General features: G+C 41.3%; 2 protein-coding genes across 6 annotated transcripts in view; both read right to left on the bottom strand.

The window, feature by feature from the left end:
- ldlrap1b (low density lipoprotein receptor adaptor protein 1b) overlaps positions 1 to 1,595 on the bottom strand; it is a 38,838-nt gene extending 37,243 nt beyond the window's left edge. For 3 of the 5 annotated variants that reach the window (XM_030044245.1, XM_030044244.1, XM_030044246.1), the window contains exon 1: positions 1,350 to 1,594. In XM_030044245.1, the coding sequence (XP_029900105.1) occupies positions 1,350 to 1,434 (85 nt within the window). In that variant the 5' untranslated portion in view covers positions 1,435 to 1,594. Of the gene's footprint in view, positions 1 to 1,349 lie in introns of all 5 variants that reach the window. The other 2 variants (XM_030044247.1, XM_030044243.1) reach the window with 2 other exon arrangements.
- A 4,218-nt stretch (positions 1,596 to 5,813) lies between these two features.
- On the bottom strand, positions 5,814 to 24,585 carry maco1b (macoilin 1b). Its single transcript, XM_030044436.1, has 11 exons — positions 24,253 to 24,585; positions 22,732 to 22,873; positions 21,918 to 22,044; positions 20,671 to 20,794; positions 19,869 to 20,047; positions 17,085 to 17,649; positions 14,447 to 14,605; positions 12,067 to 12,249; positions 11,738 to 11,858; positions 10,580 to 10,754; positions 5,814 to 8,323 (listed from the first exon to the last, which is right to left on the bottom strand). Exons 1-11 carry the CDS (start codon positions 24,330 to 24,332, stop codon positions 8,121 to 8,123), a joined length of 2,058 nt encoding a protein of 685 aa, XP_029900296.1. The 5' UTR covers positions 24,333 to 24,585; the 3' UTR covers positions 5,814 to 8,120.
- Between the last annotated feature and the right edge of the window lie 791 nt (positions 24,586 to 25,376).

The raw sequence follows: 25,376 nt of genomic DNA, 5'->3' as shown, positions 1-25,376 counted from the left end.
TCTGCATGTCAAGCAATCAGGAGTGACAGCAGACATGGAGGAATGTGCATTTTGCCAGTTTCCATCTGGAATCATGGCAAAGCTTGCTGTAAGCCTCAGCTCCCAGCACTGGCGAATGACAATTGGTCATTCACCCTTTGAGGCCAATGCCTGGCCTGATGTGGAAGAAGCACGCTGATAGTGCATCATACCCCCAGGGAGAGTGAAACAAAACAAAGCATTGATTGCACAGCCTGGCACGTGTGGCATCTTGCTGCCAACTGCTCTATTGTCTGTGGGGGGGGGGGGGGGAGGGAAGGGCATGGAAGCAGGGAGCATCCCCCTTTGTGAAACCAAACATAAAAGGCGGCCAGGCAACCAAGCCTGTCTGTGAAAGCCATGCTAGCGTGGTGTGATCATGTGCAGCCGCTTGGGTGGACACACACATCGGACACTGCAGAGCCTCTCTGTGACAGGCGGCTGAAGCCGAGCATCAAAGACCACGTCCAATTGTAGAAATCCCAGGCAAAATCCAAGGTGGCTTCCAAGATAATTTAAGTCCTAATCTGAGATAAGCACCAGGCTGAACTGGAGACCCCGTAAATCCATAATGATCAGTTCATTCCTCCTCCTACAGCCACTCATTTTTTGTTTCACATTATGTATCGCCTAGCAACAGTGCGTTGCTAGGTTTGTACAGCGAGGAAGAAGATCTCTGATCTTTCCGTATCTTGTTTTCCCTTCTTCCTACTTCCTACTCTCCAATCGACCAGAAGTCCGCTTTACATTGTTTTACTTGCCCACTTCAGGTTATTTTATGCTATGGAGCCTTCGAGTAAATTGTCGAGCCATCTCAATAGAGTGACGTGGCAGACAAGACGATTTCAGAGGACCGTCAAACTTTTATCGTGTAAACCCCTGAGTACTACACGAGTTTGCTGCTCACCTGAGTGGAAAATTGATCACCTCGACTCGATATGTGGAGGCAAATAGTTTGAGCAGTGAACTAAGGATAGCAGCGCCGGTGAGAGTCAGCTACCGTGTGAGCCTCCGCTGACAATCTGAGTGTCAAGTTCAACAGCATTACTCCAAACATTTCCGACTCAACGTTATCCGCACCGACGTGCTGTTTCTGTTTTACTACGGTATTTAATTTAAACCGAGCAGGTGCGCATAAAAGAGGGTTTCTCTGACAGCTACTGTGACCACAAGGTAGCCACCTAACGTTACTGGCATTTCCTAAGACGAGTTACAAAGTAAACACATCACCCGCTTGTAACGCTTTTTTCCCGAAGCTAGCTCGGTTTAGCCAAGTTAGCACCAGCTAACACCTTCTTGTTGGTTCAAGTGCTGGACAGCTGAATACTTACTTTTATGTCTGCCCACACCCCACGACTGTTTGGCGATACTGGGGCTCCGAATAATTGCCCTTCCAGCTGATTTCAAAGCATCCATTCCGTAATCCAAAAACTGGGGCAAAGAGCCCAACAAGCGGCTGCTCTCGTCTCGCGAAACACTTCTCTCTTTCAAACTTTTTTTTCAGCTGTTTTTCTTCGCAGCTTCGCGGACAGCTCTGAATCGATGGTGGATTATCATGTTCGTCCCTCTGGGCGGTGTTATGTATGTAAATTAACCGGATAATGTGCGTGACGCCTGTTTGTGGAATCACGCGAGTGAGGTCGCAGCAGCGGCGCTCGTATCCCGGGCGGGCGGTGCTTGTGCTGCTCGCCTCTCTGAATAGGCTCACCACGCGTTACGATTTGATGCTCATACAGACTGCTTTGTGACTGGGAAATGATCGCATTTGATTTAGCAGTCATATCACGGGCTTTGGGTAGACTTCTCATGTTTAATTCAGCCACACGGGCTACACTCTTCTTCTCATTGGTCTCGAAATCCACAGTCTATTTTAAGGCATTTGTAATGTCATGACCAGGGATATAGTGGAGGGTAAACTCACCTAAATTCAGCTCACTGACCCTTTATAGGCTGGCACAAACCTTGAAAACTCTTAATCTCATGTTTTTCTGTCGAAAATTCATATAATGCATAATAATAAGCATTATTAATCTGTTGTAAAATTTCTCAAGCCAAGTGCTTATGAAAAAAAAAAATCTCATTCTTGTATCAGAATCAGAAATACTTTATTGATGCCCAAGGCAAAACTAGATCAGTTGCAGTTGCTCAAATTCTCAAGAGAAGAGTATATTTTAAGCATATGTGAAATTATATGAAATAGAAAAAGAAATAAGAAATATCAAAATATGTGCATTAGGAAATTGTATAAAAAGGTATGTGCATTTGCTATGATTATGTGCATTAGTCCTGCAAAATATTACCACAATAAATGCAGAAACAAAAATTGAGCATATGTAAAAAGCATATTTATGTACACCATATATACACAGGGATACTGCACTGTTGAATTATTGTCAAGTCCTGCAGACAGATTATTTCACAGTGAGATAGTTAAATAGGCAGTTAAATAGTGTGCAGCTATGCAGTCCGTTATGTAATGGTGAATGTTCTGTGTCCACTTTTGCCCCAACATTTGATTGCCATGATACAGTCCTTTCAGATCAGACACCCTATAGGAGAAAAATAACCCATATGTAACCCAAGGCACCCATGGCTCTGCCTTGGTGCTCTGATGGCCCATCATAAAAGTGGACAGCTGTAAAGGAGGCTGGATGTAAAGCCAGTTCCTCAGAGGAATCCATTCAACTGTTGGACATCTGGATAGAGGAGAAGGGTCTCTGGGTGGAAAAAAAAAAGAGGGAAAAAAACCACATATGACTTCAGAGATATCAGGAGAGGAGACAGGTACATCGTGTCACACTGTCTGGCACACACACACACACACACACACACACACACGTTTAACACTAAAAAGGCCAAGCTTCAAAATTTGAGACTTTTTTCACCTGTCCCATCTTGACCCTTCATTGACGAATTTCTGTGTAATCCAGCTTCAGATTTTCTGCATAAAGCAAGAAAATACTAGTTATGTCAAACACCTTCAGATGAAGGTTTGTTCTCCTGATCATTGTTCCCTAAACCCATTGGCCTTTCTGTTAGTTATGTGTTACAGTGTATCAAATATATTTGTATTGGCCATTAAACTTGGCAGACAGGTCAGGCTGAGACTTGTATTAGGTAGAGGTTACGTGGCCATGTGTGTTGCAGGACTTGTTGATTAAGTGCCATTTTATCCACAAACCGCATCTTTCTGTACTGAATATCTTTGCACTTACATCACCGCAACTTGTACATGAATCGCCCAGGGGTGTGGCACTCAAAAAATCTTGCAATACAAGATTTCAGAGGAGATGACAAGCAGAACGAGAGGGCTATGGGCTAATGTGTCCCCAAGGACATAAGCTGTACACACTCCCTACCCTCCCCACCACCACCTCCATCTTAAATCAGAAGTTCACTTAGCAGTAACAATGTACTGACTTTTATTTGCCCAAAAAGTGGATCCAAGGGAGAAATATCACTGTGTCATTGTAGAGTTGTAAACTAATGCTCCCTCTCCGCTCAGCTACATTCCTCTCTTAGTCTCAGTATCATAGTTTGCTGTTACAGCTGTGCTCCGCTGAAAAGCTAGAGGCATAACGGTGTTTTTCAAACTTTTATGCAAGGTGTGCTAGTAAATCTGCCAGCTCTAATATCCACTTCAAGCATCCAAGACACACCTTGACTTTTAAAGTAGCGAGATGAGTAATGGTTACAGTGGGCGTCTTTCAAAAGAGAATCAATGAGAGTCTGCTGCAGGGGAGGAACAGAGGTTCAGCTGCAAATTCAGAAAGGTATGCAAGCAAGTTGCCCAAAGCTTACCGAGATGATTCTGCAGTCTGAGGGTCGTTATTAAAGGGAAAATACGTATTCCTTATTTATTCATAACTTATTGTGAACCCACCTGTGGCTGTGGCCATGACTGAGGCTACCTGTGTATCCATTCTCGTGGATACATAGGTATCCATACACAAATCTATTCATTTATTCACATCTATATTTTCCATGGTCATTCATTCATTTTGAATCTCAGTTTCTAATTGTAACTATTTTCCATGGGGAAACTTGTAGAGCCAAAGCAAATGGAAAGGTATTTCCACCAAGAAATTTGCTTGTGGACTTTGTTAATTATGTTGGTCAAAAGAAAAGGAGAACTGTTTTGAATCTCAATTATGGATTCATCTCCTCAAACAGCTGGATTTATTGTAGATTGGTGGCACCGTAAGTACAGGTGCTGCCAAGAGCTGATTGCTAGGAAAGAACCATTACAGTCTATATCAAATCCACATTCTTGACCCTGCAAAGCTGGAACTGGAAGCTCGATAAAACACAGTGCTGAACTGAGGACTAAAGCAAACAATGTTCCTGAGACCACAGATATACGTTAAACTTCCAGAAGCACTGGTTAATGCAGAGAAAAGTGAGGAGCTTTCCCCACATTTATGTCACTGCAAAGGCTCATCAGCCATATTTGGGGAAAACCTGCCAACCTGCCACATGAGAGAATGCTGAGCAGAGGGCTTCTTTCATGCATTCAAGTTGAACGTCCTTGGCATGGGGACTCTTTATCTTCCCACAAATTTCCAAGTGCATTAGATGAATTATTATCATTCAAATCAAAATGTGTGACAGCTCATAATTTGGATCTTTTTATAGTTCCATCTCAGACTGTAATCTCTAACCCTGAGGTCAGTGTAGTTCTGAGACTCCCTGATGGCGATTACTTCTGAGAGTTTGAAATGCAGACAAAAAAGGAGATGTATGGACAAAGAAGAAATGTGATTTAAATTCCCAGACTCTGAGGATTAATGGCTGGCAGTCTCCTGGCATAATCAAATTGGTCCACAGCACCAGCCTCATTTACCTACCAGCCTAGTGCGGCTGTGGAGGAGCTGCCAGATAGCTTTGTGGCAGCATTCTTGGTCACCATTTAAAGTCTAGCTGTGATAAGAGTGGCTGGCATGAAAATTTATTTATGAAAGTCCTTTTTGTCGGCGCTGAATGGGATTTTATAATCTTGAAAAAAGGCAAATTAGTGGCTCTGGACAGAGTTGATAGCCAGTATGTTTTGGGGACACAGATAGCTGGCTCATCTTTAATTAAGAAGATGGACACTGCCGCCTAGTGGCTGGAAGATGACAGTGCATTTTGGCAGCAACTAACATCTAATTCAGCACAAGGTTCTTAAGTGTACCCATAGCTTCTTTGCAACTTTAATATCCCAGTTACAATACATTTGTTATAGCATAGGCTATTTCCCATTTATGCTATATTTAGTGCACGTTTTTATTTTATCAATACCACAGTGACAAAATCTTGCATTAGCGCCCAGTCACTAAATTAGGGGTTTAAAAAATGGCTTCCAGTAATTATATTAACTGGATTAACTGAGTGTAGTATTTAGTCTGAAAATCTTGTATTTGTTAAACAAGTGAAAAGATTTTTTTTCCTGGAAACAAGTATCAGTATGTTGAAACAAGGCACAAAAAGACAGACCAGCCCACTAGTATCAAGAAAATGACACTTGGTTAAAGGAAATTCTTAGAACAAGTGAGATTATCTCATCCCACTGGCTGATTTTTTTCTTGTTTTAACACTGAATAAGGGATTAAATGATATGTTAAGATATAGATTTTTGCACTGTTGACCATAAAACCCAACAGTGGAGTAACAGTGTTTTAACAATGGATACCATACACATGGATTCGCACTTCCAGATCAGCTGGTGGTCAAAACTGACAAGTTGGTTGCAAGTGTTTAAGCACACGGTCAGAATAATTGCAAAGAAGTGAAAATCAGCAGAGAAACTCAACTAGCACTGTTTGCAAGAAAAAAAAAAGTTTATTCTTTGTAAACCTCACAGAGCGAGAGCGCAGCCAAGGTCAGACCTGGGGAGAAACAGAGCGGTGACTGTGGGCATAGAAAACAAAAAACAAACAAAAACACTTTTCTATACTTTCGACATCAGTTGACCACCCAACTGACTAAACTGTAATTGTCACAACATTTTCAGGAGCCAATGACATAGCAATCTGAGCAAAAAAAGCTTCTCCATATACAGTAGGTGAAAACCAAAACACACAACAATGACCATTTCGAATGACGGCAAAACCACGTCAGACTCAAGCGGTTTCTCCCTGGAGGAAATAACAATAATACCAGAAAGAGGAGTAAGGAAAACTGACTGCTTTGAAGACCCATTTCCCAGACAGTTCCAAATACTGTAACATTCACAAAAAAATTGTAATTTCCTAGTCCCTTACTTTGAACTACGTAAACAGTCTACTACAAACAGGTGAACCAATTTCTCTACCTGCTTGACAAAAATTTCAATTAAGTGATATTCAAGAGGACATTTGACAAACAAGTGAGCCAATGTATTTGCAGTACATTCTTGGAGAACACACATTACTAGAGGAACAAAAATTCCTTTCTTGGCACATGAACTGAAGTTGAGTATTCATTAAATAATATAGTCATTTTAACCGCAATATTAAATTGAGCAATTACTCCCTCTCTCTCTCTCTCTCATTTGGCATTTCCAAAGCTTTGTTTCTTGTATACATTGCACAATCGGAGTCCATCTTTACAGTTTTTCCCTTTCAAAACATCGTCTGTTTTCTACAGTGCAATTTAAAGTCAGAAATTGAAAACAAAAGTGGAGGCAGCAGCTGAACCAAGGGGCTGAGGGTTGACAGCAGTGAGATGTGCCTCTGTGGGCTGCAGGGGAGGGGCCATGCGGAGATCTGGTAACCTGTGTGCAGTAGACTCTGTGGTGGCTTACATCATGTCAACATACTGGCAAGATGCAATTTGGTAGTCGGAGTGTGACAAGGCTGGAAAGGACAGAAATGACCATGTCTTGAATATGCTGCTGCTGCTGTCCAACTTATCTTTTTAATCAGGGCTAGGAAATGTGACTGGCAGCAAGGAAGAAGTTCTCCTCCAGTGCTGACAAGGGATCCCCACCAGTGGGGAAATCAGTTAGGATTCAAACTAAAAACCAAATCAGTGTCTAAAGGCAACTTGGTCCCACTCCACAGGGTGCTGCCAAGTCATATCCTTTCCACATTGGCCAGATGCTTCACAACCAATTCAGGGGGACTGGGCCGTATCTCCTCATCAAAACCACTAATTACGTCCTGACTCAAGGCACTGTGATCATGACTACTGGTGAAAAATTACGCAGAATCCTGCCCTCTCTGCATCTCAAAAACTCTTTTGGACAAGACATTAGGTGGGGGAAACCAAACCACTTTTGTTACTGATGCTCAACATTTACTGCCGTTTGGGTTTATTCACGTCGACATCTTTGCAAAATTGAAACGCATCTATGCTTCTGCTAACACCGCAAGATCTCTTCCAGCTTGCCATAATGAAATCAACACTTGCATCTGAAGAGTGAATATAAAGAGAACCACACAAAAAACTTTAAAAAAATGCATAACAACCCATTTACTGCAAAACCCAAGATCAGTTGAGAGTCAGTTTAATTTGGTGTCCAATTATGGATTAAAAAAAAATAAATAAATACTTAAAGTATAACAGGGCGAGAGTCTGTGCCAACTTTGCACTACATTCCACTGGTTGTACAGATGTTAACATCCTACCTTGGGAAAAGAAAATGAACAAATTCTTATCTGTAAGATCTTCTGGGAGATAAAGGAAAGCTCTGTATTCCAATTTTAGGGTGGAAAAAAAAAAGAGAAAAAATATCAGCTATTCCCCAAGGCCAAAGAGCAGGTAACTGGTTGAAGGTGATTGAAGTGGCGTTGGGAAAGGGAGAGCAATAAGAACACCCTTGAGATAAAGATAACATGCCCGATTCTGTGAGGTTTCACTAGACACTTACAAGAGAAAAAAACTGGGATTTCCTAGTTGACATGTGATGTCCGTTAAGGTTTTTTTTGTCTTTTGTTTTAACTACAACAAATACAGTCACACAATACAACATCCTTCTGACCTGGCAAGAGGAGAAAACAAAAAACCCAAGAAAAACAAAGTTCTCAGCTGCAGACATGCCGAGCAGATTCTGAGGTGGTGGGCCTTCAGAAAAAAAAAAGAATTTAAAAAACTGATGGGAGGATGGATGGAGGGAAGGAGCAGGAAGAGGAAGAAAGCGTTCACTTTTTGAGGGGCTGGTAGACAGAGGCGTTAGGATCCAGGCCGGAGGCATTGGCGTCCATGAACTTGGAGGAGTAGTGGGGGGCCACGGGGGTCATGCTGCTGGTGTCGGCTGTGTAGGAGATGCTGGGCATGACGGCCATCACCTCAGCTATCTTCTGCTTCAGGTCTTTTATTTCCTGGTCTTTCTGCAGGATCTGACCTGTAAACAGACAGAGAAACAAGCTGGTCAGATCATGTAAGCCCATCTGTCTCTAGGAAAGTCGTTTACCCTCTAGGGATCCATAAAGTGAAATCAGTCACATGCTATTTAGACTTCCTAATCTTATTTGTATACATCTCCTAATCTTATTTGTATACATCTAAATCTAGATCTAAATCTAATCTAAATCTAAATCTAATCTTATTTGTATACATCTAAACTGCTGTTAGTACTACTTCTTCTGATAAGAACAATAATATTGAAATGATAAAATTATATTCCTGGATATTTAGCCAGATATTGCCATCACTGTTGTCTCTCTTTTTCAGTGCAGTATTCAAAAATACCTGGAAAGTCTTACTGTCCTACACTACATATTGTGGTGCCTAATAACAAAACTAAAACAGAAAACTTGTTGTTACTCAGGGATGTAGCAATAATCCTGATGTAAAATTCAGCAGTGAATCGATACTTGTCATCTGGTCTTGAACCAATATATCTCCAAACCACAAATTATTCACTTTTAGGAACGAAACAACAGGGAGTTTTCCTCCAACATATTTCAACTAGTGTTGCTAACTGGTGGCCGTTTGACCAGTTGTTGACCGTTTGAACTTTAACCGAATAATCCTGACGGTTAAAACCCTTTAAGGCCGAACGTGTCGTCGCTGACACAAATGTGCACGTCATATTGTAAATACCATAACTTCCGTAAAGTTTGCTCTATCGAAAAAATTCCAACTGTTCCTGAAAGCTAAGAAGTTGCTCATGAACCCACATACAGTTTAATACGGTAAACATGGCAACGGGACGCTCTGCCGGGCTTGGATTACGTCATTACGCACAGAGCTCAGCTCGGTAGAGACAGACCGGAGAAGCGAGTTAAGCTTATGGTGATCACGTAGAGTTTTGAACAAAGTATGTCATGCAAGTCTGCGAGAGTCATAAAACTACCAAGCAGACTCATCGAGGAATCTGGAGACAATATTTTTCACGAGGAGAGAGAGATTTCTTCTACACCACGGTAAGCAACATGCGTAAATTACATAATGTTTGTAGGATATCATGTAGGCTATGTACAATATTTGACTTTGGAATGAATGGTGTTCCATATTATCTTATGTCTGAATTGGTTTTGGGCCTGCTGAGGGGACATCCGTGGTACAGAACGGACACGGTCACGTTCTTGACTGTCTGTAAACTTCACAGACAGTCAAATAATATCCTCGGTTAACCGAAATAAACCGATTAATGAGGCCCGGTGGTCGACCAAGAAAATTTTCCATTTTCACCATCCCTAATTTCAACCCATTACTTCTACTTATGTTCTGCTTGTCTTGTTGCTATGCGAGGGTGTTCAGTGTCTTGCTATGGGACACTTAATCAACACTTGATGTTTGCTGGAACACACACACTTGACAAACTCAAGCCCATGTGCTCCCCACACTCCACACCTGCTTGTCCTTGAGTTATTCACTCTTAAGTTATTCACTCTTGCAAAATGTGAGTAAATAAGAGCCAAACACCCTTCCTCCCTGCTGACACTGGATATCTTAGTAGTTTATAATTAACGATTATGTTTTAAATTGTCTTAGATCTGTATTTTTAATGATTTTATGTTTTATGTCCTGTGTTTAGGGCCAGGCAATATATTGATGTCTCACTGATATCCTGACATGAAATTATATATCATCTGGGATTTCAGATATTGTAATATCATGATATGGCAAAAATGATGTCTTTTCCAGGTTTTAAAAGCTGCATTACAACAACATTTTCATGTTTGATTTTGTCCATATTGCCCAGCCCTATTTGTGTTTGTGATTAAGTATGTTCTGTATTTGTTTGTTTTGACTACTGCTGCAAGACAAACGGCCCCTTAGAGATACTAAAAACTCTACTTTTACATAACAAAAACTGAGGGAAAAATCAAAGTCTGGACTGATGCTCATATTCAGCAATTTATTCCTGTGTTTATCTGGTACATTATGCCAAACAGCACAGAGAAGTCCATAATGCTTAGCTGAAGTTCAGGGATGGAAACTGGATTTGTTTCAACTCCCCCAACCCCAAAAAACTCACAAAACCTCACTGGTAAGTGAGTCCTGCTTTGCATTCAACTGGGCTGTGCGAACCAAAAACATGCTGAATACAAAAATACAACAAAGTAAACTGTTCCATTATGGCTTTGAACAAAGAAAACAAAATTTGGATATGTGTCCTGGGTATGTGCAACAAGCTTCTGTGGATGCTGACCTTGTGCGATCTCCAGCTGCCTCTTGGCATCTCCCAGCGCTGAGAAAAGGTCCAGTTTGATCCTGGTCTCTGCGCTCAGGCTGTTCTCCAGGTGCTGGGTCTTATCTTGCATGGCCGACAGCGCTGACATCAGCACCTCTGTGTCCTTTTCATTCTCTTTATATTTATGCAGCTCCTAAGAGAGATGGGCGAGATGGTCAGGGTCAGGTTACGATCAGGAGGTTAACATCTTTGACAGTGTAACGTGGTGTGCTGATGTGTTTATATTCATGCTTGGCCAGGTAGGTGAGTAAACATGCAGGTAGCACTTTCTGCAAGATGAATTCAGTCTTATAATATTTGTATTTTACATTTTCAATAAAACGGATACAGCTTGCAAAACCACAAATGCACAATGGAAAAGTAAATAATCTGGATTTTGTTTTCCAAGATCAGAATATATTCTGCTCTGCCTTTGTTTGTGTCTGCTGCACATGAGGAGCCCATGTGTACTTTCCTTATGCCACATGCACTGAGCTTCCTACCTCAGCTACTGATATGGACTGTATGGTGTGCTGGTGTGTATGGTGTGTTCTATTGTTTTTTTTTTTTATTGTATATGGTTGGTGGACTGTAGAAACAAAATTACGCTTCTGGGATAAATAAAGTATTGTGATTCTGATTCTGACACAAGTTGACAAACTTCCTTATCAGATTTGAAATTTCCTTTCAATGCTGCATATGAGGATTAAGAAATTAAACTGAAATGAGTGCATTTGCGCTTTTCACATCCTCAGGGGGGGCAGTCGGGTATGCATGAATTGAGCAAGGTAACCAGGTAGACTTTTTACTTGCACAGCAGTTTAGTGTTAACAGTTATTAACACCAAAGTGCTGTGTTAGCAAAATGTTAAATAAAATTCTTAATTCATGCATTAGCATGAATTAGCTACTAGTTAGAGAATCATCTACTTCCTGGTAAGTGTATGTACAGCACACCACCCTCAAGATGGTAGTTGTTTGTCTGTCTTCAATAATACTAGCTGGTATACAAGCATGAAGTGTATTTCCCATGCCACTTTGTAAAATGCATTGGCATTTGTGCACATGCCATACTTCCCTTTAACTCTGTGCAAGAAGCATCACAGGTAACTGAACAAAGACACAGATAATTCCTTACCTGCACTTTCATTTCAAGCTCTCGGATCTGGTCTTCTTTGAGCTTAATGTCCATAGTTAGTTTCTTACACTCCGTCTCTAACTCAGTGATACGCCTCCTCAGTGTGTCTGTGCATTCCCCTCTGAGAGGAAAAAAAAAGAAGTGAATTTACATTAATGCCAATAACAAACACAATGTGAAAGCCAACAAAAAGGTCACATTTAATCAATCTGTGTTGGCAAATTGGCCATTGACAACTTAATGTCCATCCCAATATTCCACACTAATTCTTGAGCTTGTCTTGTGTATTTCGGCAAGAACGCATGCCGCCATCAGAGGTGCCCGTCTACCTGGATGCTGCTGCCAGTGCTACTGCTCTGGCTGCTGTGGCTTCCTCTAGCTTCTTGCGTTTCTTTTCGTCTGCAAGCTGCTTCTCGGCGGTGGCGCGCGCGTCCTGCTCTGCCTTGAGCCTCTTCTCCAGCTGGCCCACCGCCTGTTTGTCCTTCTGCTTTGCCTGCACAGCATTATGAAGCCTACACACACACACACACACACACACACACAACAGAGCAGTATGTTAGCCAGCTGGAAATATGGAGAGGATTTATATTTACTACCTGGGCAGTTGGTGTGTGCAGTTATAGTCAGGGTCTGAAATCACCTCTGTATCAAAGAGGCTAAACACTGACTGCCTGTTACGTTGGTTATACATGAATCAGTGGCACATAAACTGCTGAAAGCTGCTAAACTTCTCCTTTCTTCCGATCTTTTCCCAAAGCAAGCAGTAATATTTTAGAACTCTGATATAGTTTTTCCAACTTTTTATCCAGCCACTGGTTTCCCTTCATTCCACTACGATTTGACAATGAACTTTCAGAGACGTCAAACGTTCTTCACACCAGTATTCCATCACCATACTAAAGTCGTCCACATTAGTTTTCCTAAAAGCAGCAGCACTGTTGTGTTTTGATTGGTTGAAATTGGGAGTGGAACCATTCCTCCAACGGAACGGATGGTTGCCTTACACAACAAATTATGTTCTGCGTTTTATGAACGGTGATGTTATCCGCAGAAGCGGAACATTATAAGGTGGGTGTTTGAACCAAAAATTCACATTCATGTTGTGAAATCCTTAGTATCCCTGGTATGATCAACAAAATGGTTTGTTACAATGCAAAATGTGGGTAAACTGTAGTAAATGGGCCAAACATTCAAAATCACTTGTATGGTCCTTTAAGTAGTAAAACATTTACTTTTATATTATTTACATTTACTGTATATTATTCCCTTGTGATGAGTCATTCCATCATATTTTACAAATTTAGTACATGTATCAATGAGTTTTTGTTTAAAATCTGCTCTTGTCTCTATTGAGGACAAAATTATGACAGTGCTGGAAAAATTAGGGTGTTTTTTTTTGTTTGTTTTTTTTGTAAATCTACATTAAATATTGCTACTGTTAAAAAATACTCTTGGCAGGCAAATTCTTCAGTGTGGCAGCCCTTGGCAAGTAAGCCAAAAAGTTCATTTCAGACACTGGTTACATTCAACTGAATGTAAGAAAATTAGGGACTATGTTTCTCTTCACATTGCAGGGAGAGCAGCTGAAGAACATTAATAGTATCCAAGAAAGCATTGGTTGTCTGTTTACCAGATTTACAAAATGATCTGAAAAAAGACAAAGACTAACACTAAATCAGATGTCTTTTTCAGACGCCCCTCTCCCTTTGTTAGAGAGTGAATGAGGTTCTGGCAGGCATGGGAAATAATCACCAGGTCATTAGAAAGGTCTAAATAATTTAACTAATGAATGCACATCTAATTCATTTAACTAATGAATGCACAAGCCCTGCTGGGTTTGGACTCCTACAGTCACAGGCTCCAATAAATGGTGTTTTTTAGAGTGGACTGATTGATATACTACACACAAAAAAACAAAAACAAAAAAAGTCAAGTCAAAAAAATCCTCTGGAAAAAATACACATATCTATTGTCATGAATCTAGGAGGAGTCTTGGGAGGTTTCAATTCAGATTTGTTACAAACACTTGCAACACATTAGGTAACAACTCTCTCTGCAATTTGGCATGAGTTATGCTATGCACTGTTATGATGCCAAAATCTGCACAAGAGCTGAAATCTTGCAATTAAGAAAAAGCTCAGTGAGGAGCAAAAAAAGAGTTATGTGCATGGAGACTGGACTGAGTATACAGGTGGTGCCCACCTGAGTAGAAAGTCTGCTGGATGAGCTACAATATATTGTACTATGGAAGCACAAAACAGACTTAAAGGCACCAATAAAAAGAGTTATGTTTACTTTAGTACAGTATACAATTGGTTATCACTTTATTATGTATACCTAGGTTACACTGGGTAGGACCTAACTGATCCACAGCCCACATCTCTTGGAGCATGGATCAAACAAACTGTTCCACAGGGAATTCAGGCGCTGCTGCCTTGACAGCATCACACAGATCTTTTGGCAGCACATTCATGCTGCAAACATCCTGCTCCACCTCAGCCCAAAGGTATTAAATTAAGATCTGTGAACTATGCAGGACACTGGAGTCATGTTAGAGACACCGTTTCCATGTTTTACTGATTCATTTTAACATTCCTGCCCCAGGCCAGACTTGTCATCCTGTTAACTGACACCTTGTTCATTGTTCTGCTTTGGAGTTTTGGCATCACAAAAAGACCACACCTTTCCTCTTTAACATCCACTACTCACTTGTTCTGCAGCAGCTCGTTCTCCTGGCGCAGCTGACCAAGCTCAGAGCGGATGGAGCGCTCAGCGCTGCCCAGCGAACCGATCTGACTGCGCAGGTCCTGCTCCACCTGCCGGCTGGCCTGCAGGTCCGCCTTCAGCTTCTTGACGTCCTGCTCCAGTCTTGGGGAGAGAGGCAGAGGAGAGACACGCATTTAACATATTGTATAAAAGGACAATGAACATTTTTGTTGATGGTGACCTACATAGTTTGACACACTGGCTGAAATGTCCCGTTGACTTCTGTGTGAATAATCCATATTGCCTGGCACAGTGCTGCCAGTTGGATGATGAAATCCAACACACTTTGGAGTCCAAATGATTATTTTCACACCAGGTCTGTTTCAGCCAGTTCAGTGAACTCAACACTATTAGTCAGCATTTTTTGTGCATATCAGAGTGCTCCATATTAACCGTTTCTGAAACAGGAAGAAGACTGAATTAATTCATTGGGAACAACACGTTTGGTGAAAACAGTAGTAAACACTTTGAGTGTGTTTGCCTATGTGTGTTCATCTTTTGATGGACATGTAACCTGTCCAGAGTGTTTCCCTGCCCTCCAGCCAATACATGCGGCGACAGGCTCCAGCCTTTTGTAACCATCAATAAGTGACATGTTTGAAGACAAAAAAAAAAATACATTTACTCTGGATACTGATGTGCTCATGATGAGTAACTTGTTGGATGCAATGGCTGTTAAAGCTGCTGGTGTTAAAACATCTGGAACACCCGCAAACAGACCATGATCAGCCAATCAGATTCAGAATACGATTAGCTATTAACAAAAAGTGAACTGATCTCATATGAGCTATAGTTAAAACATAGCAAAGGTTACTCAGTCCACTTTAAAATGGTCCACATAGAGCTCCAAGAGAGGAGAGAAGAAACAGAGTTTAATTTAGGGAGCGGCTGAATTTGAAAACTAAAAAAATAAAAATAAAAACATAAACATAAACAAAAAAGCCCCTTAACTAGCACAGGGATTGATGTAATTTCTCAGTTGACAGCACAACTGGTATTAATTCTGAGTCAACAAATGGAAACAATTTTGACAATTGACAACAAAATTAGGGGGAGAGACAGAGAGAGAGACAGACATTATAGTAAGAACAGTTCGCCTGTCAAGTTTGTGAAGTGACTGTCAGCTGTGAAAACAAAAACAGACATCAAACACTATGGCTAGTTTCTTTGACATTTTAAGTAATCTACCACCAAACACACGATACTTACACAGCTACACCTGAGGATTTAGGTGACCCCAATAAAAAAAAATAAAATAAAATAAAATACATTAAGCATGCACATTATTTTACAATGGCTTGTTAAGGCCATTGTAGGGAGAAAGAAAAGATACAGAGCCAGGGCAGGACGAGTAATATACTAAGAAAAAAACTCAGAATTTCACTGATTAAAGTCATAATTTCACAAGAAAAAAAACGTGGATACTCTGAGATTGAAGTGGTAAATTTACACAAAAACTAATAAATTTATGTTAAAAAAAAACTTGAAAAATTCTGAGATTATAAAGTCACAAATTTGCAAGAAAAACACTTGGATACTGTCTGAGATTAAAGTTATAAAATTTATGAGAAAATAAAAGAAACTCAGAAAAATAGATATTCTTATACTACTGGATTTAGTTACAAGAAATCCTGGTGATTTTAACCCAGAATCAAAATATTATCATAAGCGTCCAGACTTCAAAGAGACATTGCCATGACTTGGGCCGTTTCAGAAAAAAAAACAAAACACACTGATACCAATTGCAAAGTATAATTTGATGAGGTCATCAACTGCAGGCGTGATACACAGCAAGTGGCAGCGTCTGCAGTGTGTGGTCGATCCAACCTTGCAAAGTGAAGTCATGTGCTTCTTTGGCCAAATTTTTTTTTTATTATTATAATTATATTTTTATATTATATATTTTTTTTTCTCGTGAATTTATGATTTTAGTCTTGGAAATTCTGGCTATTTCTTGGAATGTTACCCCCCTCCCTTGGCTCCATAATTTTTCTCCCCATACAATGGCCTTAATACGCTGTCGTATTATTTGTACACAAATCAAACACTCAACAAGTGCTTTTCCTGCTGAAGACTGCACATCTGTTAGGACAGCAACACCCACAGCCCAATTAAATCACACCAACAAGAGAGCTACTTAATGACCATCTGCGGCTCACATTCTTTTCTGTCCAGTTTCCGTTAGGTGTCATGGGTGGCCTCAACACATATTTGATAGAGGAAAATTTCATGCCATCATGCACCAGCATTTGGGCCAACTGACACTTGAGCTTGAGAACATGATCAGTGTGACAGCCAGGCTTGAAATTCCCACAACTTGTGTGTGTGTTTGTGTGTTTGTGTACGCACACACATTTTTAGTGTCATGAGGTTCCAACATGAGGTTTTGGAAGAGTAACACATTATGAATTAACATAATTAATTTACACAGCTGTATGAAAAACATTAACCTGTGCTGTGCATATACTCCCTTTTCATATCTTATGTGTTGCAATTTTAGCATGCTACTCATCAAGGTAGAGGCACATGTATGTGTGTGTGTGTGTGTGTGTGTGTGTGTGTGTGTGTGCGCACTGCTCACCTGACAAGTGCTTCTGGCTTGCTCAGCTGGTTGTTGGGGATACAGTTATCTGTGGGGTCCCTATGGGAGCCACCTGATGTCCCCTTTCCTGTTGCTAACTTCTGTTTCTTCTCATTCTTCCCTGAGGAAGAGGAGGATGAAGGTGCAGAGGAGGGCACACTGCCGTTGGTGGCGCTGTGGCCACGGGGCGACGAGTTGACCGCTGAGGCGTTGCCAGTAGCATTCTTGTAGTTTTTGGAGGAGGAAGAGGAGGATGAGGAGGAGCAGGAGGAGTTGTTGTCCTCTTTGAGCAGCAGGTTCTCAGTGCTGCCCAGCTCTGTGGTCAGTCTCTTGTTGTTCATATGGTTCTCCATATACTCCATCTCCTGGAGTTTAGAGTCCACCGATGACGGCAGGATGCTGCTGCTGTTGTGCTGCTTTTTAGCGTCCCCACCGCCCCGCCCCTCTTTCCCTTTTTCTCTGTATTCTAGCTCTGGCAGTGGTGCCGACGTCTTTTTACTGGCTGGGGCGCCATTCTGTGAGACTGGGGGTGTGTCCGCCTCAGATAATCCTTTAGCTGCTGCTGCTGTGATGAAGGAAGAAGTGAGAGGAATCACATTCATTTCATGAAAGTCAATACTTTGAGATCAAGGCCACTCCAACATTCAGTTGTTTGACAAGTGAAATGACAATTAAAAATACTGTCAGCCAAAAAGTCGAGCAGAAGTCAATAAAATATATCAGCCCTCTCCAAGATAAAAGAAGAGGCCATGGCTTTACTCTAACCAAAAAAGAGCCACAATCTTCATAAAATTACTTCAAAACAATATAATGCGTATATTTTGAGGCCAAACAATTGCACTGTGGGCCCACAAGCCCAGTATTTACCTCATTTTCTCCTAGATTTGCCTTAACTGTTCTAAACTGCCACACAGTCAATACTACACCAAGCCAATGCTGCCTCAAAATGTTGCAATAATGGGTGAAGTGTACTAAACGATAGCGGTGTAAAAAAGTTTCATGACGAAACGATATTATGTTGATTTCTGGACAACAATATGAATTTTGCAGATATCACAGTCTGCCTCAATACTATTTTGATGGAACTCATTCAGGGACTGGTGGTCAGTATGAGTTACCATCAGTTACTGTAAAGAACCCTTTCACTTATTGATATAAACAATGCACACCTATTGTCCATTCACCTTGGATCTACAATTTAAAAAACTGTTTGAAATTGTTTAAAAAAAGTGTTTTATCTGTGTTTGCAAATGGCATGTGTTCTGTCTGTTGATCCATCTTTTTTCTGAAATCCAAAACATTTCTGAACTGCAGATTTATTCCCGAGAGGTTAGTAATTTTCCTCTTTTTTTGCTTGGTTGTTGTTTGTCCCGTCTGGCGCTCGCACAGTTTCAGAAAAGGATGTGCGCCTAGATGGAAATGATGACACAGATGTGCATGGTAATTTCAAAAGGTAATGCTATTTTAGAAACATTATGGATCGTGTTCTCACTGTGCATCAGTGATATTGGATCACTGATCATTTAATAGATACATAAATCATTACATCCCTACTTAAACCAATTATGTGGTAAATACAAAGGGGAAAGTCCAATTTTACACATCCCTCTGACGTAAGGATGTGACATTCTCACTCTCTGAACATTTATTTTATATATGTTAAACAACTTTTAGATGATCCACTTATCAAAATGTCAACTGCAAGAGTAATATGAGCACTCTCCTCTTCACTCTGCCTTTGCAGCACCAAATAGTTACAACTTGGTTTCTGATGTCGTCACCAAGAAAGTTACTTTTGCTTCAGGGCAAGTTTTGATAATTCTGATAATTCTAAAAAGTACTAAAAGGCACAAAATCTTGTACAAACTTCCAAGGAGCACATGAAGGCAGTGAGCCTCCTCTAGCAGAATACTGTAGCAGGAAAACACGTCAGTCTTATTAAGTCATAACAAAAATAAGAGGCAATTTAGTAAACATTGCTTTCGTACAAAATGATCATTTTGTTGAATTACTGCTTATTCGTTTTTAGATAATAGTAAGAACACTGCCCTTTAGGGCCCCAGCCATGTCAATCCACAAAAAAAAAAAAAAAAAAAAAAAAAAAAAAAATCACTTGTGTGGAACCACTATCCTCAGGACCAGTCTGACATGACAAGTCTGCAAGCCAAAGATGTCAGTGATCTTTGGCTTGAGGGGAATTTAAGTTTGAAGATGAGACAAATTTACATTCTGCAGCTATATAAACTATGGATGGACTCCTAATAGTCATGAGAAGTAAAAAACACAGTCAAATTAACATTACTTATAAATTATAAAGTAAATTATCAATAACTTTGAGTAAAAATTCAGAGAAATGTTGTGACCCAACCTGCAACTACAACTACTGCATGAGTGTGCCTAATGCAAGTCCTAGTTAGTGTAAATTGTTTTGTCCTAGGAGGGAATTTTCCACTGAAAGTTTTCCTTTAGCTCAGAAAAGGCAAAACGTCTATAAGACACAACCAGAATCTAATTCAAATCTTTGATTTGCCAGGTGCATCACATGTACCAGGAAATAACCTTGGTGGGACTGGTGATGGGATTAACTTGTTGCAATTACAAAACCATCCACACCCTCTGCATCACTGGCAGAAGTGTGGTGGTACGTGGGTGGATATTGGGAACCTGTTAGGGAATGCTTACTGCACATGTGCCTGAGGCTTCCTAAACTTGGTGCTGTGTGTGTTTGTGTGTGTGTGTGTGTGTGTGTGTGTGTGTGTGTACTCATGTATGCTTAACTCTTACCTTCTTCTGCCTCCCTCTCCTGCCTTTGCAGCATCTGTTGCTCTGGGGGAAGAGCCTGCTGCAGGAGCTGCATGTAGAACTCGTTCTCCTTTTGCACCTCTTTTTGCTTCCGGAGACGCATCTTATAGCTGACATAGCTCTTGAAGCCAAAGCCTAGCGTGACAACTGGGTAGCCAATGCTACACAAATGGACAGATGAAAAGTGCATTGATGAGTCTACAAAAAGCCTAAGTGCTAATAGATCAAAATCACAAACAAATGAAAGCTCAATTAAGGAAACATTGCTGCAAAAACTGCCAAGTCTAGGGTATTATCACTCAAGAATCATTTCTCACTATAGAATGTAAACAGCTCAGTTACACAGCATAATGTAGGTTAACACAGCCAAATCCAAATCCAGCTCAAAGGTCTTAGGGACTCCTTAGATTATAATTGTAGACCTGTCAGTCTGAGACAGTGAATGACCTTATAGCTGAAATGCTTTTCATTACTGTGCAGACTGCCTCTAAAATATTTTGGGGGGAGTAACAAGGGGAGCTAGGGGGAACCCAAGATGCACTTAGGAGTCATTACTCACACAGAGACTAACAAGCAAATATAATATTGTTTTCTAAGAGCTAATGGGGCAGAACAATGCTCAGTTGCCTGTGGAGTGGTGAAGGCGTCTTAGTCCACATCATCCCTCTACACCCTGCTGACACATTCATGCCAGGCACTAGCCAAGACATGCCTTCAGGTCAAGGGCAATGAACACTTTGACAGTATGCCACTGCCTCCAGATCAGAGACGGTCATTGGCTCACCAGTGTGCAGCAAAAGGGCGACACAAATCCACATGGAAGTTCTTCAGGTCTTTGAATCTGATGGCTGCCTCTATGTACACAAAGAGTATCCATAGAGACACTGTGGGCAGGCAGACCCCTCTCTCTGTGGACACAGCAGGAGAGGAGAAAGATGTTAAAGCTGCTTTCAGACCAACACTGTTGACTAAATGTAGTCATGACAGCAAAGACATGATAAACACTGCAATATGCATGTACAAGTAACAAGCTAAAAAAAAATCTCTCCCTCTCTCTGTCTCTGTCTGTGTGTCTGTTTGTCTCTGTGCACCCCCCCCCCTCCCCCCACCCCCTCTCTCTCAGTCTCTCTCTCTCTCTCTCCCTCTCCCCCTTTTCCTCCTCCTCTCTCCCCCTCTGGCAGACCTTCATTCGGTACAATTCTTAAAAAAATTCCCACACTCAGTACAGGTCTCAAGTAACCTCCACCTAACAGACCATTACCATTTAACAGACAGAAGCATGTCAGGACACAGACGCTGCCCATTGTCTCATGGGCTGCAATAAGCTCTGACATTTTCCCCACCAGACTGTGGAGTAATAAGGGATATTAATACTCCCATGACATCCTGGGGATGTGAATGTCACTGATAGGTAAGGTTGAAGGGGTCAAGGAACTACTGGGGACCCCCCTGTGCCCTCCCACCCACCTCGCTCACACATACATCCCACCCCCCAATTGGCACTGCGACTTCAATCTGACACCTGGCCTTTGGTCAACACCACTAAATCAGACTGACACCTGATCCGGACAGTGCTGCTCACTTACAGACGCCACAAAATTCTAAGAAGTAAACTTGCTCTTTGTAAATAAGATAACACAATGTGCGTGGGCATTGCACAACACGTTTAACACCTGCTTGCACTCATTGCGCCAGAAGGGAGAGCAACACAAAAAAGAACAAGTTCTGAGGGTTAATGGGACACTACTATTTAGTGTGGTTTAGCTATGCCCAGTGTAGCTGCTTTTTAATGATGTTAAACTCATCTCTAAGCCTTGTGTAACTGCACTGTTAGACAACACCTAACACAGTAGGGAATTTTCAAGGTCATAGCCATCAGATAGCTTTTGTTCCTGATTTGTGAGCCTTTTGCCAAGTTTAGTAAAGGCAAACAAGGTGTTTAAGAGAATGCCTAACCTCTCACATTAATCCCATATACAGTGTTTCAAGTAAAAAAAAAAAAAAAAAACATAAAACAGGACAGAGCCTTACCTGTGTGCCAGACATACTGCACCCACACATAGGTACTGGCAGCAAAGAATAGCCATTGCACTGGAATGAAGAGTAGGCATATGATGTCCGAGGTAAATGCCACACACACGAAGAACACTGAGAAGGCCTGTTGAGAAGAAGTGAAGCTGATTAAAAAGTTGGTTAAGAAAACATGGTATTAAAAAAAAAACAAGCAAAAAGAGTTCCAGGTCTTATGTTCCTGATAAAATTTTCTATGCTAATTAATCACAACCACTGATTTAGTAGAGCCAGCTCTAGAGAATTAAAAAGGCAGGAATGGGGTAAACAATATGTAAACATGCAAAGACTACACTGTTTAAAACTTGAACCATTCCCTTTAAAATCAGCATAAAAGAAATCAAAATCTCCTTGTCTTGTATTTAGCAACTGCTTGTGAAGATGATACGGATAAAGCAACTTAAACATGTTACCATCCAGTGATTGCTCATCTGCCAGTATAACGCTGATTTCAATTAGGACTATGATCTAAAGCAGTCCAGGAATAATGGACTTGCAGAGTAGGATTATGCCCCAAATGTTAACCTTAATGCTTAGAGATTATGAGGAACATCAAAACTCAACATTCCAATGGGAAAATCAGAAGAGGAGGATAATCTGAGTCTTTAATTCATAGCAGATGTCTGCACTTGTTTGATCTCCTTTAAATGCACTTTGTGAAGTTATAAGTGTTATGAGTCGAGAGTGTGTTAGAAAGCTAGCCGAGTCTAAGACACTCCTCTCTCTGCTCTCTTATGAAACAAAAATACTGAAGCATCAGGACACAGCAGCTCACCAGCCCCTGGTATCTGAAGGAGTCATACACGCTCCGGATGAAGAGCCAGAATGGCCAGAGGTACTCAAACCTGAACTCCAGCACAAAGTCTGCCAGCAGCACCAATGCCCACACCACCAGGAACTTCAGGTACAGGAAGGTACTAAACAGGATAGAGAGGTCAAATATGGTGTAACATAGCCATGGGATATTTTGGAACACAAACACACAAGGCTTTTCTTTTATATTTGAATGTTATTTGTGTTAGATTTGTGACACAATGTTAGCATTAATATTATTTTAATTAGTCACTGATTTTACCAAAGCATGGCAAATCAGTGAATAATTCAATAAGTCAAAAAGAATCTGTTTGCATGTGGGGGTGTATCAAGTGTGAGCATGAGAACTATGTGTGTGCAGCCTACTGCTGCTGTTGGAGAGATTAGATGTGTATGTGTGCTGCATTTAGTCTAAGCAGCTTATGCTATGAGATGCAAATTAGAGTGTGTACATTGAGGATAAATTTTAGAAACGCTGCATACACTCTGAGGGTATAAGGTGGCATCTAAAAAGAACAATCCACATCAGTAACAGTCCATGTGTGATCAAAAGGTGCTACCTTGATAATGAGGACCTACTTTGCTATGTGATGTGTGATGCTGTTGGGGGGGCATGACAACATTGCCAAATTCTGATCTAAAAGTTTGTTAAGGGTCTAGCAAACGCGTTGTGCAGGTGCAGCGTGTGATAATGCTGTATTGCTGGTTCGTCTGAGCCAAGGTCTGCCCTCCATCTGAAGAGGTAGATGCCACGTGTGAAAGTAGCTGACGCCTACTAAGCTAGCCTTTTGCATCTGGTTTGTCAGGTGTGTAGCAAATCACTACAGGTGGGACCTGTCAAGTGTGGCTGAGCAGAACAGCTGACTATCAAACAAGCAACGTTGCGTTAGCCATGTCTGAAGAGTGCACAACAAGTACTCAGTAATAACTCAGGCTGTAGTAACCTACAATCTGTCTGGCTGATTAAGGTTTAACGTTAACATTAAAGTAAAATACACTGTTATTGTTTAAGGGCGCCTACAGAGAAGTTGTCAATTAGCAAACAAGACTGCAGCGCAAGCTAGCATACCTTAGCAAACACACTAGCTGCTAATTTTGACTTGGTGGTGACAACTAACGTCCGCTAACGTTAGCTAGGCAAGGTTCCTGGTGTCAAAACCTATTTAAACATTTAGAAATTACTTAAGACAGTCGTGAGAGAAAGGCTCTAGGATATGAAGTGGAAACGGCTGCTTCGAGGCCTAATGCTACATATACTGCTAACGCTACCTGCTATCTACCACAACATACAGCTAACCATATGCTAAGCTATCACTGGTCGCTGCCCGTGGCTAGGTTAACAAGCTAGCTGGCAGTGGCAATTCAGTGACACCAGTCGCAGGAGGTTGTAATTTGTGTAGCTGTGGAGCAGAAAGCATCACTGAGCTAGTTCGTGCCCCCCATTATTGTCGTGAGGAGAACCCCTTCGTCAGGCTCCATGTACCTGCCGTATATACCCTCGGTGATTCGGTTCCGTTTTAACGGCCGTCGGAGTTTGCTGCAGTCCGCATTGCGCCGCTTCATCCTCCTCCCCTTCGCGTTGGCCTTTGAATACCCACTGTAATCTTATCCAGTTTTCTTGCGTAAACGGACAACGATAATAAATGAAGTGCCCGTGGTATATGTCGCTGTTATTATTTTTTCCCCACTGGAAACAAAGAAATAAATAAAGGACTCTCTTCAGGAACCTCCTCTTTTCTCTTAGCGCAGGCTCAATAAGCCAAAACCGCGCTGTAATTTACGCACGTCAAGTTGTGAGACGGATGCTGCGCCCAATCAATCGGTTCGCCCGGGCCTCTCGCTTTGATGGATGCCGAGACGAGCCATTTATGTTCCGCTGTGGCTTGTCGCTGAGCTCCCATCCGCCAAAGACTACAGGGGAGGGGAGGGGGCGACCACCACCGTCGAACGTCTCGCCGTTCGACCAATCAAATAATTTGTGGACAAATCGGGTATCAGGGACTGGCCAATCAGCTGGCCACGGAGGCGGGCTCTTTTGTGGAGGTTTCTGCATGAGGTTTATTATAAGGGGAAAATATGCAGTCTTTGGGAAAAAAAATCCCTTTGTGGTAGACACAAAAACATCCATCCTAACATAACGAGGTTATTTATATATGGGCCTTTGTGTATAGGTCATTGACAGGCTACTCCCGAGGCCTTGTAAGCCATCTACGTTTTGTTACCAGGCTATTTTGTCTCTCTCTCTCTCTCTCTCTCTCTCTCTCTCTCTCTCTTGTGTGTGTGTGTGTGTGTGTGTGTGTGTGTGTGTGTGTGTGTGTGTGAGAGAGAGAGAGAGAGAGAGAGAGAGAGAGAGAGAGAGAGAGAGAGAGAGAGAGAGAGGTAGTCACATAGTTACATCGTTATTGGTAACATATATTGAAACATCGTACAGCTTTTTTTCTGCAGAAATAATAATATTGATAATAATATTAACTCAGACATAAAATACCAATTGAAAGTCAACAATTACGCTGATGCATTCATTTTGATCATCCTGATCGTTTTCGGTTATGTCAGAGCGTTATGATAGCCTTGTATTGTTTTACTCAGGTGAGACGATTTGTTAGA

The sequence above is a fragment of the Myripristis murdjan genome, chromosome 22 (genome assembly GCF_902150065.1).
Source record: "Myripristis murdjan chromosome 22, fMyrMur1.1, whole genome shotgun sequence".
Lineage (NCBI taxonomy): Eukaryota > Metazoa > Chordata > Actinopteri > Holocentriformes > Holocentridae > Myripristis > Myripristis murdjan.
The sequence above is the reverse complement of the archived record's forward strand: the minus strand, read 5'-3'. Positions and strand labels throughout refer to the sequence as shown.

What these genes read in the sequence shown, in the direction of transcription:
- maco1b (XM_030044436.1), bottom strand. Translation starts at nt 24,332, where the DNA reads ATGAAGCGGCGCAATGCGGACTGCAGCAAACTCCGACGGCCGTTAAAA. An exon ending in AAGCCAGAAGCACTTGTCAG is followed by an intron (nt 14,606 to 17,084) that starts GTGAGCAGTGCG and finishes TCTCTCCCCAAG; the next exon opens with ACTGGAGCAGGACGTCAAGA. An exon ending in GCAGCTGGAGATCGCACAAG is followed by an intron (nt 8,324 to 10,579) that starts GTCAGCATCCAC and finishes GTCTGTTTACAG; the next exon opens with GTCAGATCCTGCAGAAAGAC.